General features: G+C 36.9%; 1 protein-coding gene across 1 annotated transcript in view; it reads right to left on the minus strand.

Annotated features, from left to right (window-relative positions):
• The window catches only part of LOC110445590 (G-protein coupled receptor GRL101-like), a 122,314-nt gene extending 119,722 nt beyond the window's left edge, over window positions 1–2,592 (minus strand). Inside the window, exon 1 of the mRNA XM_021490268.1 lies at window positions 2,529–2,592. Coding sequence (XP_021345943.1) covers window positions 2,529–2,571 — 43 coding nt within the window. The 5' untranslated portion in view covers window positions 2,572–2,592. The remainder of the gene's footprint in view (window positions 1–2,528) is intronic.
• Window positions 2,593–21,790: the final 19,198 nt, after the last annotated feature.

Genomic DNA, 21,790 nt, shown 5'->3' on the forward strand with positions numbered 1-21,790 from the left:
ATATCGTAGCTCAACTACCCGATAAACCGATTGTTTGATCTTATTATGACTCAACTAACCGATAAACCGACTGTATGAAATTACCAAGACTCAACCCTGATAAACCGACTGTTTGATCTTATCATGGCTCAACTACCCGATAAACCGACTGTCTTATCTTATCAAGGCTCAACTACCCGATGAGCCGAATGTTTAATCTTACCAAGACTCAACTACCCGATAAACCGACTGTTTGATCTTATCGTGGCTCAACTAGCCGATAAACCGGCTGTTTGATCTTAGTATGTCTCAATATCCCGATAAACCGACTAAGACTCAACTACCTGATAAACCGACTGTTTGGTCTTATCATGGCTCAAATATACACGATAAACCGACTGTTTGATCTTATCATGGCTCAAATATACACGATAAACCGACTGTTTGATCTTACCAAAGTTTAATTACTCGATAGACCGTGACAGGACGTTGCCGAATTCAGCTAATTAAAAACATGTTGTTTTGCCCGTTTGTTTGATTATCGTTTGTTAAGTTATATGATGAGTATCAGCATTTAGTCATTAATTAACTAATTAATTATTTATATGGTATCTTTTATACAAATGATATGATCCATTTAGAAAACGCGAAAAAAATAAAATTCATTTAAGAATATTTGCATAAGAATATTGAATGATTCTGCAGGCATGGTTTGCTCTGTTCGAGCGGTTCACGCACATTTACGATGTAACGAAGAGGCCTATGTCGATCATTAAAAGACTACAGTACTTTTAAAAGTGATTACTTCCTGTTTAATTTTTTAAATGAAAGCTGATTATACATTTTTTTAAGTAGAAAAATACTTTTCAAACTAGCCACCCCAACCTCAGTTGATAGAAGGCTGAACACGAAACCAATTAAACGACAAAACCGGAAGGTGTGGTACTTTAGAAAACGCTCAACGTCAATTTCATGAAAATCGGAGGCTTTACCTCGAAAGTGAGGTTTCATGATGTTGTCTGTTTAATGTGAAACTTATAGAAAACCTTTAAGACTGTGCAACTCACAAACTGGTCGGTAGGCTGCGTGTGCGTGTGAGTCGGAAACGTTCATATGCGTTGTTCGTCACGAATCTGTACACAGAATACGTGGTTCTATGCAAGACTTTAATGTTCTACATATGTTTTATCAAATATTCTCAGATAATAATAACTTAAACCTGACATTGACGCTATAATGATTCGTCTTAACAGATAAGTAAAATTATACCTTCTGCGACGTGCCTTCTGATACCTCCACTGGTTTTCAGTTATACTCCCTTATGATGCTTAACCTTTTGTTGTCTCCCTTGAAATACCTCCCCCAGTAACAACTTTGCGTTATCACCACTAGTTTCATCTTTCGACGTGTTTTACCTCCCCTATTGTTACTTTACTTTGCCATACTTTTAACTCCCCTTCCGTTAATTCACTCGGTTTCATCTCCACTCTTTTTTACTTCCCCTGTGTTACTTCACTTATATTGTTACCTTCCCTTCTTTTAACTCCCCTTGCATGTATGGACACTGTGTTACCTCCCCTCGTTTTTACCCCCTGGTGTTCCTCACTTATATTGTTACCGCCCCTTATTTTAACTCCCCTTGAGTTACTTTACTTTGTGGTATCGTTCCTTGTATTTCCTCCCCTTGTGTAACCTCTCCTCTTTGACCTTTGATTCCCCCTGGTATTTGTACAGGTTTATAGGTACATCGTGTACCTCGTTAATCACTGCGAACATCAACATCTACACTAACATCAATAACTCATTAAATGACACATCTTAGACTACCAAGGAAATCAATGACAATGATACTAGATCAGGCCCAAACCTAGTGTTGGGGTAAGCTTAAAGTCGGCATATATCCACCAGTATTAAAATAAGAATTCAATATTAAAACTCCATTCCTTACGAAATAATCTATTCTCAGAAACACGAACTTTGAATAATTCAGAAACTCGCCTTCACAAGGTCATCTTCCATTTTGTAACATTAGGTGAACATCTCATGTGTATCATTCTCCTGATAAGACCGCACGCTCAAACGATATAAATATAAACCCGGGGCTCGAAATAATCCAAAGCATTCCTTATTTATTACCTTGCTAAATGACTAACAATATTTTCATGGACAACCATCGTTATTAGCCTTTTTTCTCGATGCGTTCATAAACCAGTTCACCTTTTATTGTGTTTATTTTCAAATTCAGATACGTATATTAATTTTAAAAACACTCACTTACTGTATTATCGAAACAATGTGATAAATTGAAATAGCTTGTGCCCAATCCCTCGTTCACTTTAATAGGGTAATAAAATCAGTTAAAAGTAAAAAATCGAAACAGTGACATTAAATAATAGTGAAAATAATTCTTAACTCATCAATGAAAAGTAATTGTGATCGTAAATACTGCCCATGTACACTGTATCAGCGCGTGATATGTCACATAGAACGTGCAAACACGCTACCGGGTGAGAGGTTAAAGCATAATAATGAAAAAAATAACAACTTACCTGAAAAGCAGACGATTAACATCTTCAAAGATACTGGAATCATTTTCAAATCACAAATATCCAAAATATCGTGAATGTACGTGCAGAAATCGGCAAGATTATAACGGCGTTGTCATATCCTTTTTGTAGACATACACACCAATGATACCGATTTAAAGGTAATAATCAATCAATATTAACAAATAACCAAGGTGTGAGTTCTTTGTTGACCAGGTATGTTATCCGGTCAGGACTTCATAAGCAGTGTATTCCCTACCACTCTTCACACCAACAGTGTTAATAGTTTGATCAAATGTGCCTGTCACGTATAAAAGTAAAATCACTGATGTAGGTTGTTTGACATGGTTTGGAAAAAACCTCACAAATGAACAGAAAATGTAGCTTTTGAAATGTTGCCTCAATTGCTTCAGCAGATGTGAGTTTGGGGTCAGTGATGCTCCCCACCCCTTAAGTGGCACTCCACCCTCATGACGACGTGATTGACAGGCTGAGCGCGTGCCGCAGATCTTCCCGCCAGTCAGCGCACGTGTGAGATAATATGTTCTAATGCCACGGCTTATTGATACACGCCGGGAACAGAGGGCGCACCGACTGCTGTCAGAGCCTGAAACATAGAGAGAAATCAACAGGTAGGAAAGGCTCTCTTTAGCCAAGGTGCATGGTGTCCTTGGTCCAAAGCAAGTACTTGTTGGAGCTATAACTCAAACTTGTTAATAAACTGGCGATATCGCATTATCTTCGAGCGTTATACACCGATGTGTCCAATTGTCTTCGAATTGGCTAAGATGATATCCTAAAACAATAATACTTGTTATTTCTGACCTATTGCAATCACCTTTTGTCTGTCGTCGTGCGTCGTCTGTCGTGCGTCCGTAAACAATTTACATTTTCGACTTCAGAACCAATGCACAGATTTTGACCAAATTTGGTCTGAAGTATCTTTGGGGGATGAGGGTTCAAGTGTGTTCAAGGGAAATTGCTGGACGACCTTGGGGCTGAGGGGCGGGGCCCAAAATGGGAAATTTGACTAAATCTTTAAAAATCTTCTTCTTAAGACTGAGAATGGCAGCAGGATTTATATTTCACTTTTGAGCAAGCCCTAGGGGTGAAGATTCAAGTTTGTACAAATGAAATATTGAGCTACAAATACCTTCTTCTGCCAAAAGGAAATAGCCACAGCTTAGATATTTTACTTTTAGCATACACTAATGGTGAGGATATAAGTTTGTACAAATCAGACCCCTGGGGTCAGAATTTTGGCCAAGCCAAAAGGCCAACGTCATACATAGGCTGTCATGGATATTGAGCTACAAAAATCTTCTTCTGCCAAAAGGAAATAGCCACAGCTTTGATATTTTTAGGTCACCTGGGACGGTTTACATATTTGTCTTCTTCTCAATAACCAAGAGGCTCAGAGTCATGATACTGGGCCAGTAGCATGCTGAGGTGAAGTGCTGCCAAGTCACATGTGTTACATGTGTTAAATCTTAAATTAAAAACAAAACAAAACATCATGATTCATCTAACAGTATACATATCATACATCAGGTGACCGATAAGGCCCATGGGCCTCTTGTATAATATTCTATACTAGTGACTTCCCAAAAATCATAACAGGAGAGACATGTCGGTAAAATCGCATAATGTTCACATGATAACGTTTATTGTTCATATGAACAGTCTGCAATGAAGCATCATTAAGCGTCGATTTGCTAACGTCTACTGTTCGTTTCATGGTTTTGTGATAGATAGGTGTTGGAGTGTCGATACAATCACAATAAACAACCGTTTTTTGTTAATATGGGAATGTTCGCTAAACTTATCAAAAAGAAACAGTTTTACACTTACCGACCTCTCACGGCCTAAGATACACTGTTATGAATACCAATAAGTCGAGTTGGGAAATAGGTGTCCCATACTCTAAAATGATAAATTATTATTAGCTCACCTGCGCTGATGCATTAGCGCGGCCTCCATCGGTCAGCAGTGTGACCGTCCGCTGGCCAATTTTCCCTTTATACATGTACCGTAACAATGAACTGATGGTCAGTTTTCAGCCATAATCGTTAGGCAACATCAGATAACTAAGCATTGTATAAACGAAGAGACCTGATGTCAAGGACCCAAAACGTGACGTTTGGGTGTTCAACAGTTAAAATCCTTCCTTAGTACAAATGTACGAGATCGACTTTACCTATATTCGGATTATGATATCACAAGAACAAGAGGAATGGCATTTAGAGTTAATTATGGTAATTGTCCCTAGGATGCAGAAATGACGGGATAAATAGGGAGCAATTCGGACGATTTTACATTTTAAAAGCTGGACGAGGTCATAATCAATGATTTTGGGAACATAAGATCAACAAGGGAAAATAATACATTTGATATAAATGTTTTAATACCATGTGTCCTTATGGGGCTGAAGAACCGGGCTCTTAAAGGATAAATATTTGGATGATAAATACAGATAATTGTTAATATTTCAGTATATCACTAACAAGACTACAGAACATGTTAATGTATGAATAAGTGGCTTGGCCATTTACACATGTCAGTTTTAAGGATTTAATTGAACTGTCTCCTCATTACAAGGTAAACATGATGAGAAAAACGTGACATTTGCATTCCAAGTTTTATAGTCAATGACTCACGGATACCAAAACATGTTAAGGATGTACACCTCTGAGAAGTCAAAATATTCCTGTATTAAACTTTTTTTCTTATCTTGATTTTTGGAAAAAGGAGTTAATGGCATAGTAGAAAATGCAAAAATGTCCGTGTGCTCGTTTTTGTGCTATGATCGGCCAAAGATACCAATTTAACACAATATGTGATTTTAGGTGAATTTTCGGGTTTTGAACATTTGCAGAACAAATTCATACAATTTCTCCAAGTGTGTTATCAGATATGTATGAATGTTTGTAGAATTGATAAAAATATTATTTTCATTTTACTCAGAAATGCGATTTTAGTTACCCCTACCCCTTATTTTTTAATGAAAAAATGCACATTTTTCACCTTTTTTTGCAGATTAAACGCTTGATATAAAAAAAAATCCTGTATCAAACTTTTTTTAGTATTCAATGAATCAAAAGAAAATGTGTTTCTCTTTCTAAAACAGCCACAAAAATGGGGAGTCGGTGTGCTTCTTTTTTTGTCCCATTACTATTTGTGTTATTTTTCACCTTTTTCGAGGTCAAAAATCAAAAGTGCTTCAGTTACCCTAATATGTAAAAAATTATATCAATAATATATAACTTTACACTTTTTTGCATATTATTTTAACCATAATTAACATTATAAAAATGTACAGCAAAATTGAACCTGCTACAGTTAAAAATGGTGACACAATGACAATTTAAGTGATCAATCTAGTGTCAAAAAAGGTGAAATTTTGGCCCTTGTTGAAGGCCAGAATTCACATAAATACACTTTTTCAAAATGGCCGCCAACAGACATCTAGTTTTTTTTACATGTTTTTCAGATGTGTGTTTGCTATTATACCTATCTTAATTTGTTAAATATTACAAAAACACGTTACACCAGATCAAAACGAGACTTGAACGTGACTGAAACCTCAGAAGAGTACATCCTTAAGTTAACCTTCCCATTAAACTGTTAATATTCTGGTCCAACAATATAAGATACAGTAAATCAGAATGTCTAATTATCCCCAAAGTGCCCATTTTGCTTTAGTTCAAGGTCGTACAGGTGAAAACATAATGCTTACATAATGACATTCAGCATTGATTGCAGCATCTTAACCTATGGTCATCAATCGTTTGCAGTAGCGACGCCTACAGTTCACTTATTGGCATTAAACGTTGAGGATTCGACACTAATTTTTCATACAACGACAATAAAAATGGATCATGAGAGATATCTGTACCACACTGTATCAAAATCAGTTGCAGTATAAGGATTTACTGTTCCCAAAGTGTGACATAATGGCAATATGAGTTTGAGTTCAATATTTTTGACGTTCTTTTCTACGCATTTTTCTTCCAATCCGATGCATCTTCGTCATTGTTCTCGCATGACCGTCTCCATTAAAACAAAACCTGTGTTGTGATATCACTTTTGATGATCCTTCCTCACTGCAAGGATTTCATTCACCTGTATAAAAAGACCACCTGCGTTAAGAGACCGCATTTTGGACTTCAACGGGTTGTATCTTATTAAAAAGGTTTGACTGTATAACGGAATCGCGATCAGTAATTTGCAGATGTTTAAATTGGCAGAAGCGAAAAGTCATTATATTTTTATTTTAGATTCATTAAATGTTGTATTCAGGTGGGCGTTGTCGGACCATGGAGCAAATCCAAGAAGCATGGGTTTGTCGTTCTTGTTTAAAGTTGGGGAAACCTTGTGCTGCGAATTTATGTTCCATTACTAGTTTCCGGTTGCAGGCCGGATCCCGGGGCCATCTGTTAGAACGTATTTGACTTTTCGTAGATGACCGTAGTGTTTGTAAAATTGTTTATTTGTAACCTAGTAAGTTAAATATCTCATAGCGATTATTGTTGTTAATGCAACACTAACAACGCTTATTATCTGTTTTCCTCATATGAACATTAGTTTTAACGCTAAGAAATCAAAATCGTATGTGAAAATGGACATTGACCGTTACCTTAACATGACATGGTCTTAGCAATACCTTAAGCATGTCCAGCGTCAGTGTAAGAGACCAGCGTCAGTGTAACAGACCAGCGTCAGTGTAAGAGACCAGCGTCAGTGTAAGAGACCAGTGTAAGTGTAAGAGACCAGTGTAAGAGACATATATTGGATACATAATATGCCGTCGAAGGCTATTACCAACCTTATTTCTATGGCCTTTCAAATACTAAGGATAACATTGAAAGACACGACTGAAATTGTAATTATTCTTATCACGGATGTACTTCAGAATTCTTTGTCTGAAACCATGTACTTAGGTACTTCAGTGATTTGTGTATGGTGTTGTGACTATAGTGCAAATCTGTTCTACTGAATTAAATCTATATTCAGATCTAAGTTAGGGTTTCCAGATACAGATGAGCTTGAATTTGAGTTAAACATTTATGAGAAATCTCAGAACAATTAGTTTTGCTTGACGTAAAACGACTGAGTTGCAAAGTATCTCTGTGGCTAAACAACCAGAACAAAATCGGTTAATCGCCTCTGCACATCCATTATTTAATCTGTACTAAAACCTCCATACTCTCTAATACAACTAGTATACACTTACGAGATAGCAATACAAAGACATTGATCGAAGTCTTTGTCATGGAATTTACAGGAAAACAGAAGACTTTTAAGTGTTGAGGTGATGTGTGTCGTACACTAAGTTTATCGCTTGACCATCAACGAACTAAGATAGTACTTCTCTCGTCGAATCTTAAATTAAATTGAATCAAACACAATTGAATAACATTTAAATTGAATTACATTGAACATTAAAGAAATGCTGACCGAATTTCTTGTATCATAATGTATTGGTTTGAAGGGACTCCGAAATACTCAAGACTATATATTATGTTGTATCTAGCATAGTGACATGTTCTCAGAGTAGACTAACAGGCGAAAATATATATCGATGTTGTGAAAGCGCATTGCTGGGTTGACATGGGCAGTATATAGGAGGCAAGCTGCTGGCGATGACTGATCACATTAATAGATCGCCATGCTAGACTCGATCAGAGGGCGTACGCTGTGGAGCGGAAGGGGTGTGCAAAGCATGAAAACATTTTATCAGATGAAATAGTATCCTGACACTGTTATCCTGGGGAACAACATATGATACATATGTCTATGTTTACATTCAATTTTTCACAGTTGTATATAAAGTAATCTTTTATAAATATATATAAACATGGATAAACTTATTTTTTGTACTCAGCAAAATCCGAAAGATTAATGTCTCCCAGTAGAATCCAAGTAATCCATTGTTTGTAAGATGACGTTTGAGTTTAAGTAGAAGAAAGGGGTGGGTTTAGTTAATAGGAAATCCTTCGTTTCGCTAAATTCAGTCATTCGTGAAGCTCATTGGTTACCTAAAGGACTGAGAAGGATTGTTTTGCCACACTGCGCGTTACAAAGTAGTACATGAAGTAAAGCCCATCCATTGTTGCATGAACTAGATTAGTCCTACCAACTAGAAAATCGAAAACGTTCGGTTACAAAATCAACGTTAGTCAATGTGGAAGCTTTCGAATGAGTATAGAGTAACAGCTTGTCAATGCTCAAGGTTGGATGGTAAAAATGTCTTGCAAAGCACGTACCACCATCCCTTTTTAGGATACCATATTCTGTTACAATATCTACGAGACAGGTTTCTTTCAACCACGGTCATCACAGGGTCATTGTTTCCATGTCGTTGTGAAGGTTGCCAAGCGATAACCGCTTGTTTTAAATCCAGTTGTATCCCCACCCGACGGTCATATTCACGTCATCATCGAGCTAATCGCCTTAATGTGTCGCTGCACACTGCAGATGACTCTTAAAACAATGGAATTACATTGTGTTTTCAGATGAGTTTCGCTTTTACTTTGACCCATGGAATTGGGAGGCAGAGATTGTGGCGACGTCGAGGGGAAGTTTTGCGGACTATTGAGCATGTGTTTGGTTGGTATTTGTAGAAGTCATCGTGCAAGGCTAGATGTCGTTTATTGAATTCAACTGGGTCCGTTTTGAGACGAAAGACTGATACCATTGTTCCCATTTTGCAGCATCATGGCGCAGGCGCAATTTTTCAACAAGACAAAACAAAAAACCCATGCAGTCAACTCAGCAGAATATTTCTGAGGCAAAACAATGTCAATGTTAAGGTTAACTTGTCAAGTATCCAGATATCTTACCTAGGTGAGAACGATTATTTTAAGCTAATAAATTTCACTAATTCCATACAATACCCTGCTGTAATCAATCAAATTATATGTACTACCCTCTAAGACAGATACATTTAATCATATTCAGTTAATAAAACATTTCATTTCGACAATAATTGCAGTAATTGTTGTGATTTAATTTCAATGTATCGTATTTTGGAACTCATTACGCGATTTCCTACAGAACAGCAATGCCGGCTGTGGACTTAAAAAATATTTGTGAAATCCACAATATTAGAGATGAGTTCAACGTGACAATATGTTCGTGTACAAAGAAAATAAATAACAACTGTATTTCATATAGCGCCCTGCTTAGCTAGGTTATGAGACCCTTATAAGGCCCGTTACAGTACAAAAAAATCACAAGAGCTACCGTATTAGGAGTGAACAACTAGCCCTCTGCCACTTGGCTGCTATTTCAATATGTGTGTTGGAGATCTATTTTTTCTGGTTTGCAGTGGGACCAGGCTTCAAACGACACCAATCTTTCACAATGCTCCGGTACTCCAATGGTCGATGACAGATTAATTAGGTCGTTCAATGGTGCGCCCTGGTCATACTAGCCGGCCACTGCCGAATTCACCTAAGTGGAACAGTTCAACGAGTTATATAATCGTTACGTGATTCTCAGATGACAAGTCGTAGAACGGGGCAGTGGTAGTCGTGTTGGTTTCGTCTGAATAATGGCATATTGTATAACGCCTGACCGAATCCGTGGTCATACAATGTATAGACTTTTGGTTATGGTTCCTCAAGATCTTAAAACAGAAATATTCAAGTTCTGCTATGATCTTATAGCGGTTGGTGAGCTAGAATGAGGGATTAAGACCCCGGAGAAGATAAGAGACGTACAGTCTGGAATCGACTGAATCAGTCATGTGAACTACAAGTGGCAACTAAAACAAGAAGGCTCGCGTTCAGGTAATGGGTCACACTACTTTTCTAACGTGTACAGGCCTTGTCTGTTAAAACATTGGGATTCGATACTCGATAAGACAAAGTTAGAACTGGAAAAGTATCCTGGAGTTCTGCAGATAGTTCCGTTTGAACGTGTCCACATTCCTATTCCTTTACCATTACCCATGACCAAATCAATACATTTTGGTAGCCGTGGACCGGTTTTTAAACTGGATAAAATGGCATCCTATCCCAGACCATAATGCTGAGACCTATGAGACAGTCCTAGTGAATGAATGTATTTCTCGGTTTGGTAACCGTCCTTCTTGAGTAATGGTAGGAGGCGTAATTAGCCGAAAGAAATCGTAAGCCCACTCTAGCGATGTACCCAGTTGCTAATGATTCGGGTGCTACGGCACGAATCAAGAAAACATCAAGAACGGGAACGACACCTTCCGCATTTATCCGGAGCAATCAGTGCCACGTAGAACAGTCCAACCCGTTTTACATCCTATTTGATAGTTCTTTGAAGGAATTCAGCCATCCCAACGAGCTGGTGCATGGAACTACAACTCAATTACAAGTATCCGTTGCTCATTCAAATACGTTACCGAAGGCATCTACCACGCTCGATAGGCTTTGCTAGACCAGGATCCCAAATCCGTCAGAAAGTATTATGTTGAACCAAGCCAATGGTGTAATACCATCTTTGATATGGTTTTCAAATTTGAAATGACTACCAAAGTTGGACGAAGCTACAGAAACCGTCGAAAGCTCCATTCCTGATAATCGAGGTGACGTCTTAAGTCCGAAGACAGGAGGAGGGAGTCACTAATCTACCGTTACCGTTTAAAGCTATGTACCAAGAGTGACTTCAACAGTTATGGGATCGGATCATCCTAAAATAAGCTGATCCAACAGAAGCTGTTGAAAATGTTACAGATGGTATCTACTAAAAGTATCACCCCTTTGGGTTCTTCTGAACAGGTTACATGCGAAAACTATACATTTACGTCTTACACTGAGAGCTTCAGCTAGGCCTATCATTGACAGTCCGTATGATACAGAGCAAACTTATAATATGGATAAGCTGTTAGTCTAGGAAGTGGTTGAGCATGAAGAGGTACCGTTAAGGAAACAGACATGGCTTCAGTAACTTTACGATTATGTGCACATTAATCTATTGGTGTTCAGCATGAATAAATATTATGAACCCATGCATTTGTTGTAATTACGTTTTATGAAGTGTTTTAATTTATTAATGATCTGACAAATTGAGCTGCTGGTTTGTCTTGTTTTACAGATACGCTAGATGACACTGACGATGGACCACTAATTCCGGGTATCACTATGAAATCAAAAGGACAACACAAGGTTAAGGAAATTCTGGTTTGTCTAGGTCTTCCGAGAATATGTGTTCGGACGATACAGCTGCCCTGTGTGGTAACATATAGAGTCAACAATGGAAGCAGGTCGAGCCTGCTGTAAGTACCAACTTATAATCCATTGTCGCAGGGAGATGGAGAGCAATATCCTCAAATACCAAGAGATTGGATTACCTGATTCATTGTCATTGCTTTGATGAAAAACTTAAGGAGCACCAGGTTTCGGAACGAAAGGTTCTAGCAATGTAAGTTTGGAATTTCCCGTTTAGAACATTGAGGAAAAATTAGAAACAGCGCAGATCCCTAATCATCCCTAGAGAAAACCCTGGCAGAGACAGATATGCAATAATAACCACACGAAGGGAATCTCTATCACCTCTACAAACAATCCCAATAGTAGAATGTATTGATGAGCTGATGTTTCCAGTACAAGCTTCCTCTGTCCATGTTGTTAGTGACTTGCACAAGAAAATGCAACTAAATAGGGCTTTAGGACATGAGAAAGGATCGGTAGATGTTGGAAGATAACTTATATACTTATACTGGTGTCTAACTTTTATTTGCATGACTTAAACTGTGATTGCTATTTGGCTGCTTCGGTTGCTTTTATTTGGCCATGTATGTTTGTAACTCAATACGAACCATATATGAACATACTTGAATAAATGTTTGCTGTATGGGCATTTTATGAAGGTCGTAGTTACATGTACTTAAATTGCTCGTAAGAACGGGTAAAACAAGTTCTCGGGTTTGACTTAAGCACCAGGGACGGCAAACCGATCACCTGTGTACATGTACCTAAAGACACCAAGTCGTATAGTCGGCCGTTCCATGAATCCTCTCCTTCTTCCTCAATATACTCTAGTGCTAGACCCACAATATGATCACTTAGCAATAGGCCACTCCGGCGGATCGGAACTAATCGTTCTACAACGTGTAACGATGTGTACGATGGGACTAAATAATCGACCATCCAAAAAGCAGCCTTTATCACAAAGTATTGCTTCTGACTGAATTTATTTCGAAAACTTGTCTCGGGGACACGTATGACTGAATGTATTTTTCATACCTTGTTAGGGGGGCGTCTGACTGATGGTAATCTGGATAATGTTTTAGAGGGGACTTCTGTCTAGACATATTCTGGAGCACTTGTCGGAGGAGGGACTTCTGTCTGATGTATTCTGGAGCACTTNGATATATTCTAGGTGGGAGGGGGGGGGGGTCCGACGTTAAGTATTCATGATTGCTTGTTTATAGGAAAATTTGGCTGAATGTAGATTAGTAAGTAATTGATCACTTGTTTGAAGAAAACATAGAAACAAAGTCGTTCGAAAGGCAGGACTGGGTTATCGAAAGGAAAATAATTTTTTTTATCGAACGGGGCATGCCCCCCCGTACACTCATCAACTAATAGGTTGAATAGGGGAATGTATGGATTTATTTGTGCCTTAATTAGAAAGATTTTTACACTAACCATACCGTAATTTGTGACATAAATTCGCTTGACTTTGTGAAGTCATGCATAACACAACAGATAAGAAATCTTCATGTGTAAAATCCCCCTATCTCTGGCGCGTTCGATTGGCTCCTCTCTATGAGACCACTATCTCGGCGCGTTCGATTGCCTCTTCTCTATTAGACCAATCACCGAATGTTTTCGATCGCGACATTGAGTTCTATCCGAACAATTACAGTCCGATTTTCATTAAAAATGCATAAACAGTGTCTGGTCATCATGAAGTTGAGTTGACGAAGATACAGAACGGCCTGGTCCTCTGTCTACTCGGGGGGATTACATCTACACTATAGAGCAGGGAGCCGTTATCAAGGCCACTCCAGACTAGCGTTAGCGCTACACAAACAATGCACTGAACCAACAACGGGTCAACAACAAACTCTGTAGTAATTAAAAAATGAAAATTTATTTGTATTCGTGCGTGTTAATATATATTTAATAGTGATTGCTTCCTAGCAGCAATTTTATTGAAACTTATCAAATGTACATTTTTTAAAGAACGTATTATTGGAATGTATGATACATAAAAGGTTATCTGTATATTGCGTATTTGCATCAACAAATCGTTGGTTTGTGTTGCATGTATACCACGGACTTCTTTACCTAGTATAAAACATATCATATTACAATATTACCGCTACATAACATATAACAGTATACCACGGTAATATTGTATACACTTACTATACTTACATATCATATTACAAGTATACCGCTACATAACCTATAACATTATACCACGGTAATATTGTATACACTTACTATACTTACATAACATATTACAATATTACCGCTACATAACATATAACAGTATACCACGGTAATATTGTATACACTTACTATACTTACATATCATATTACAAGTATACCGCTACATAACATATAACATTATACCACGGTAATATTGTATACACTTACTATACTAACATATATTACAATATTACCGCTACATAACATATAACATTATACCACGGTAATATTGAATACACTTACTATACTTACATGTAGCATGGAATCGCGAATATAAACACAAATATACCAGCAAAACACGAAAGTAGGTGTGGCGCTTAAATACCTATTTCCCATACAGTGGGCAATTAAGGATTTAATTTTGATCTGTTTTGTTTTGTTCAGTGTTTAACGGCCGCCAAACAGCTGAAATCGTATGCAGATGGACATTCCACTGAAAAGAAAGAGATTAAAAGGGTTGGAATCGGAACAAAAGGCAGAATAATTAGGTCCAGTAAACGAATGATGACAAAACTTGATGAAAATGATTATTTAGGTCAAGACAGTTTTTTTTTTTATTTCAGCGCTTAATTTAAAACTAAGATGACGGCCTTGGCCTCTGATATGCAAAGGTATTTTACCTTTTTTTATATCCATCAGGGCGATTATGACACGACTATTTTGGCCCTCGCCGACTTTTGTTGTTTTTGCGTCAGTTTGCAATTACAGATGATTGCAAAAATTAGGTTATCTGCTCATAATCTAAATTTAGAAAAAGGTAGATATCAAAATATTGAGCGTAGTCTTAGAGTGTGTACTGTATGTAATTTAAATGATGTTGAAGATGAGTTTCATTTTATGTTGAAATGTCCATATTATTCGGATTTGCGTGTTAAATTTTTGAAAAAGTACTATGTAACAAAACCAAGTGGGCGTTACAATTCCGATGGGAAGTATTTACATTTCAGCTCTATTCTCTGGAGCATGTTAGGCTCATCATTGACTTTGGACAATATAGAACTGCCGCGTGGATTAACGAGTGTGTTTCGCCTTAAAATCTGCTGGTTACACGATCCTACAGAATAAACCTGTTTGCCCAAAGATGTTGGATCACACAGGATTGGTTGTGAAATTGTCCGGAGTTTACCAATATTTCCAAGAGAATAACTGTTTGCCCCAGTTGTCTGACAGTTTTTTTCTTATATCACACTCTTCGGATTGTTACACAGTTTGAAAGATATCCTTTTTACAGGATTAAAAGTTAGAATGGTTCTCGATGTATTGTTTCTGCAATGATACCGCTGATCATATCACGGTACAGTAATGTCAATCTGTCGGATAAATCCAATAAAGCATTACGTAGCTTGTCAGGGGACATAAGCCGACTTATTGTAGCAATACTTACATTGTCTGCAGTCAGAAACCCGTCGCGTATCTATGACCTATGTTGCCTGGGAGTTGTTCAGTGTGGCCCTAGAATAGCACTAAACACTTGCTGTTTAATCACTAAATTAGAACGAAGAAATGGCATACGCTTGACGTGTACTATCGTTCTATTCCATTAGTTCATTATATATTGATACAGATTTATACCGTGCATGATGCACGAGTTTTTATCAACACACAGTGAACCTCACAAGAAATGGGTTTATATAAAGGCGGTTGTGGTCTTAACCAAAAATTTAAGAAAAGAAATCAATACTTCCATTGCTCCTTGCGAACTGTAACAGTAATTGAATTGCATATATAGTGTCGTACTCTCCCGTATATTAGGATAATTGGATTCAATTTCGAGTTTATTGTTTCGATATGTTCCCGGGGGAGTAAACAGTTCCAATACAACATACTTCTCCGTGCAGGGATATTAATCACGACATCTGTAGTCACGATCTTCATTGAAAACTAAACTATTATTTTGAAATATTTACATGTGACACTAAAATCGGGATTTACTACAAGTCAGCGGCTAACCCTATCCGGATATCGTGGCACGCCTTAGTCCCGAGTTCGACAGTCGTACCCCCATCACAGAGCACACATAGATCGATAGCAGGTTGATTTAACCTTGAAGTTAACCGGTTATTTATCTGAAAAGACAGACTAGTATGTCTGGTAGATTAATGGAAAACTGTGAAGTTCAAATAATTAACGCAAACCATTCACAAATATATCGACTGGGATATACATTAGGCAGGTAGGAATATAGGGCATTGTAGCGACAAAGATACCTCTTTACAACCCACACACAAACACACAGAAACTCACCAGCTTTAAACACAGAAACCAGCTACACACAAGCACACCATCAAAACGGAAACAAACCACTTAAACAGAAACACACAACCTACACAGAAACACATAATCTACCCAGAAACACATGTACACAATCTAGACAGAAACACACATCTACACAGAAACACATATACACAATCTACACAGTAACACACATCTACACAGAAACACATGTACACAATCTACACAGAAACACACAATCTACACAGAAACACACAACCTACACAGAAACACATAACCTACACAGAAACACACCATATACACAGAAACACACCATATACACAGAAACACACCATCTAAACAGAAATTACAATCTTCACAGAAACACACCAGCTACACACAAGCATACCATCAAAACGGAAACAAACCACTTACACAGAAACACACAAAATACACAGAATATACAATCTACAGAGAAACAACCAACCTACACAGAAACACACCATCAAAACAGAAACAAACCACCTACACAGAAATTATAATCTAAACAGAAACACGTCACCTTCACAGAAATACACCATTTACACAGAAACAAACTATCTTCACAGAAACGTACCAGCTACACAGAAACATATCACCTTCACAGAAACACGACAGCTACACAGAAACATATCACCTTCACAGAAACACACCAGCTGCACAGAAACATATCACATTCACATAAACACACTAGCTACATATCACCTTCATAGAAAAACAAACACACCAGCTGCACAGAGACACACCATCTACACGCAGAAGAATGAACAGATTTCAGATGTTTCAGATTCAGATTTTTATATTTCTCAGACATACAAAGTATGAAACAAGAGGTCAATATGTATCATTTTCACATATACATTGCAGATAACCTAAAAGGCATAAAGAAACAAAAACACACAGAAGTATTAACAGAAACAACAAAAACACACAGAAGTACATATAGAAACAACAAAAACACACAGAAGTACATATAGAAACAAAAAAAAACACACATAAGTACATACAGAAACAACAAAAACACACAGAAGTACATACAGAAACAACAAAAACATACACAGAAGTACATACAGAAACACACAAAAGTACATACAGAAACAACAAAAACGCACAGAAGTACATACAGAAACAACAAAAACACACAGAAGTACATACAAAAACAACAAAAACACACAGAAATACATACAGAAACAACAAAAACACACAGAAGTACATACAGAAACAATAAAAACATACACAGAAATACATACAGAAACAACAAAAACACACAGAAATACATATAGAAACAACAAAAAAACACAGAAGTACATACAGAAACAACAAAAACATACACAGAAGTACATACAGAAACAACAAAACCACACAAAAGTACATACAGAAACAACAAAAACACACAAAAGTACATACAGAAACAACAAAAACATACACAGAAGTACATACAGAAACAACAAAAACACGCAAAAGTACATACAGAAACAACAAAAAACACAGAAGTACATACAGAAACAACAAAAACATACACAGAAGTACATACAGAAACAACAAAAAACACAGAAGAACATACAGAAACAACAAAAAACAAAGAAGAACATACAGAAACAACAAAAAACAAAGAAGAACATACAGAAACAACAAAAACACGCAAAAGGACATACAGAAACAACAAAAAACACAGAGGGACATACAGAAACAACAAAAACACACAAAAGTACATACAGAAACAACAAAAAACACAGAGGTACATACAGAAACAACAAAAACACACAGAAGTACATATAGAAACACAAAAAAACACACATAAGTACATACAGAAACAACAAAAACGTACACAGAAGTACATACAGAAACAACAAAAACACACAGAAGTACATACAGAAACAACAAAAACACACAGAAGTACATACAGAAACAACAAAACCACACAGAAGTACATACTGAAACAACAAAAACACACAGAAGTACATACAGAAACAACAAAAACACACAGAAGTACTTACAGAAACAACAAAAACACACAGAAGTACAAACAGAAACAAAAAACATCAAAAAAGTGTGTACAGAAACAACAAAAACACACAGATGTATATACAGAAACAACAAAAACAACAAAAACACACAGAAGTACATATGGAAACAACAAAAACACACAGAGGTACATACAGAAACAACAAAAACACACTAAGTACATACGACACAACAAAAACACACAGAAATACATACAGAAACAGTAAAAACACACAGAAGTACATACAGAAACAACAAAAAAACACAGAAATACATACGACACAACAAAAACACACACAGAAGTACATACAGAAACAACAAAAACACACAGAAGTACATACAGAAACAACCAAAACACACACATAAGTACATACAGAAACAACAAAAACACACAAGTATTTTGCAACATAACGAAAAAACATTATATAAGCTTCTTCAAGGAACCGAACCCCACACACACAACAACTCAACTCTAACGTCTCTAAACCTTTGTAAAATCCCCATGTGCCTTAATATGGTATTCTACTCTAATGTGACCTCAGGTTATCTATATAAACAGTTTTGTGCATACTTGTATATCAAACTGACCGGGTTGGGCTATGATTTATGAGGACTTTTCCTCGATGGCTGTCGAACGCTGCTAGACTGACGTGATCCGCAACCAATTCCTATCAATCTTTCCACGGATATGCACAAGCTTTTAATTGAAATGGACCAGCACTAGGTAGGTATGGACAAACACTCATGTTTTCCGTGCGGTCCTCGGATTGATACGCGGCGAGTTAGGTTAATTGAGAGTATAGTCAGGATCAATATCCATATGGGATTCTTAAGTCCATTTCCCTATTTCGGAGAATTGCGTTTTATATATACGCGTTATTAAAAAGTAGTGAGTTTAGCCGTGATTCCAACCACACACAACTTGTGTATATTGTACACGTGTGATCCCAGGCACTCTCGATTACTGTAGAGTACATGTGTCTATCAAAAGACTACTAACATATATAATTGAGTGGTTTTGAACGCTGTTTGCGTTTCGTTTGCGTATATATCAACTTAATGCAGATATATTCTCGGGAAATGCCAATCTCAGTAACAACTTTCGAGGAACATCCAATTACATTTATGATGATATGAAACGCAGTTCCGTTCAAACTTTGTTCATGAGCATACCATTGCACATGTTGAAAAGATGCATTTCAATTTTTATATTTACATTCAAAACAACAAAGATAGCAATATGTTATCGTTCTGTATGGTTTTATTCAGTTCAAAATACACTTCGACCAATTGGCAGAACAGGCTACGGAACAGCCATATCTGCTGGAACAAGATCTTGCTTTCCAGTTCCGTCAAGCAACGAATTTCAAGCGGAAACTATTCATGCATTTTCGTCATAATTTGAATGGGACATCACGTCATGTTTGGCCCCGATTACTCAAACAGTCTGAATGAAAGTATTTATTATATGTAACTGCAGTACATCTCCGTTTCTATTATACTGTATCCCTCTATATAACCACGCATGCTAATTACTGTATATGAAATCTTTATACTTATATATCTCAGTATACCATTGTAATGCAAAGGTGTTGAGACAAATAAACACGTTTGACGTATTTACGTTTATGGTTCTTGCTCTTATTTGGTTATAGCAACATTATTGGTTTGTAGGTTTATCTAAGGACTGTATAACAGAATTGTAACTATGTATATATGAAATTAAAATGCAGTGTCTTCCTACCTTAGGTTTACTGTCTATACTCTGTTTATTTGTGATAAACGAACACAGTTCTTAGCGTATTAATACAACACTGACTGGAACTACAATATCCAATATAAATAAACATTACGGCTGCTGAAATATCGCTGGGCATTGTGAGATTTGACAATGTCATTGAAATTTATGTGCAAAATAAAAAATAAACTAAAAAAACACTTTTATTACAACGAAAACAAGACCAAGGTCTGCAATCTCGTACTTTATGCACATCGGTTGAAATCACTAATGCCGGCAATGGAAACGATTTTAACGCTCATGCAATTTATCAGAAATATCGTCTGTTACACTGCACTGATCAACAGGGGTTCGTTACAAATGTCTGAAATGCACATATTATATAGACCTACTGACACATATGTTACAGACCTACTGATATGAGTCACAGACAAATAAACATTTCAGACATTTGTTACGAACCTGTGCTCCGTTGCAAAATCACTCACTTCAAGCGCTATCAGTTTCACGCGTCTCGGATCCACGGTTCCTCAGTTTCTGACGACATGTCAAATAACGATGCTGTTATAGAGTCTACCGACTGTTGTCAGGTTCCAATACAATCAACAAATACACTCACGCCTAGATTCTTCACAAAATGAGCAAAGAGAAAAGTTCCAATTAACTTCCAAAAATAACTCCCTCGTGGAGGGCAAGGTCGGATTTACGGTGTTCACTGTATTTTTCCATGCGCGAAATTTGTTCCGGGAAAAAATCGAAACAATTTCAAATCTAACTTTCAGCTCAGAGTTCTATTGATAAACTTAAATCACCCTATAAACATAGCATACGCAATTGTATTGATACTGAATTGTGGAATAAAATTGAAGTGTTTGTTAAAATTTCAAAGTACTACTTTGTTTGCCAATCAGCACGCGACCATACGGTGTTCAAACTATTGAACGAAATTGTGTGGACAGTCGATAAGGCGGGCATTTTTAATTTTAAATATAAATTATAAGTTAAAAAAGAACATGAGAGGCAGAGAAACGTAAATATAAGTATTGAACTGTTTTTTGTATGGTATTTATGATCTATTTGAATGACACAGCTTTGCAATCAAACAACATAATGCGCGCTAGCAAAAACAGTTCTATGCTAAATAAACAATACACAAGGAAGCCGTAATATCGGTATTTTGTTGAAATCGGTAATGATGGCGTGCTGTACACTGTAACAGTCAGTAAAACAACATTCAGTAATTGGTACTTTTACCTGAGATTTTGAGCTTGTGCTTCAATTTTGAACGAAAGTGATGACATTGAAAAGCTTCTCCTCTAAAAAATACAAGCAGAAAATTATTCAGAGAATTAAAAAAAAATCCAGTGATTTTCTCCATTGTCCTCACACACGACTGTAGGAATGTAGATAAGTACCAGCCGTACATGTATATGTCAGAAAAAGGAATTATTTCCTGCACAAGCAAAGTTTACTGAAATGGGGTATGCTACATTCCTTGACTTTGTTTTTCCAGACGCTCAGAGGAAAACTCGATATTTTCAAAGAAATGACAAATCAAAATATGTTTTTTATGGTTTCTGAGCTTCTTTCTAAAGATTGTGCGCAGGAGTATTTAATAGGAAAATTCCATCGTCGGGTTTTCAAAGTGGGTATTTTCCTATCCTGCATCCCTGGACATGAACTAGTGTTTTTGTCTTTGAATGAAATAATCCTAACTATTTTGTTTCGTGGGATTTCTGAATATCACACTAGTCAACCTCAAGTTTGTTTGTGTGTGGGGGGTTTCATTTGTTGAGAACATTATTTGAATGTTTTGTGTTGCAGACATCATGATACAATTTAGTGTCCACGGT

The sequence above is a fragment of the Mizuhopecten yessoensis genome, unplaced genomic scaffold, assembly GCF_002113885.1.
Source record: "Mizuhopecten yessoensis strain PY_sf001 unplaced genomic scaffold, ASM211388v2 scaffold2329, whole genome shotgun sequence".
Lineage (NCBI taxonomy): Eukaryota > Metazoa > Mollusca > Bivalvia > Pectinida > Pectinidae > Mizuhopecten > Mizuhopecten yessoensis.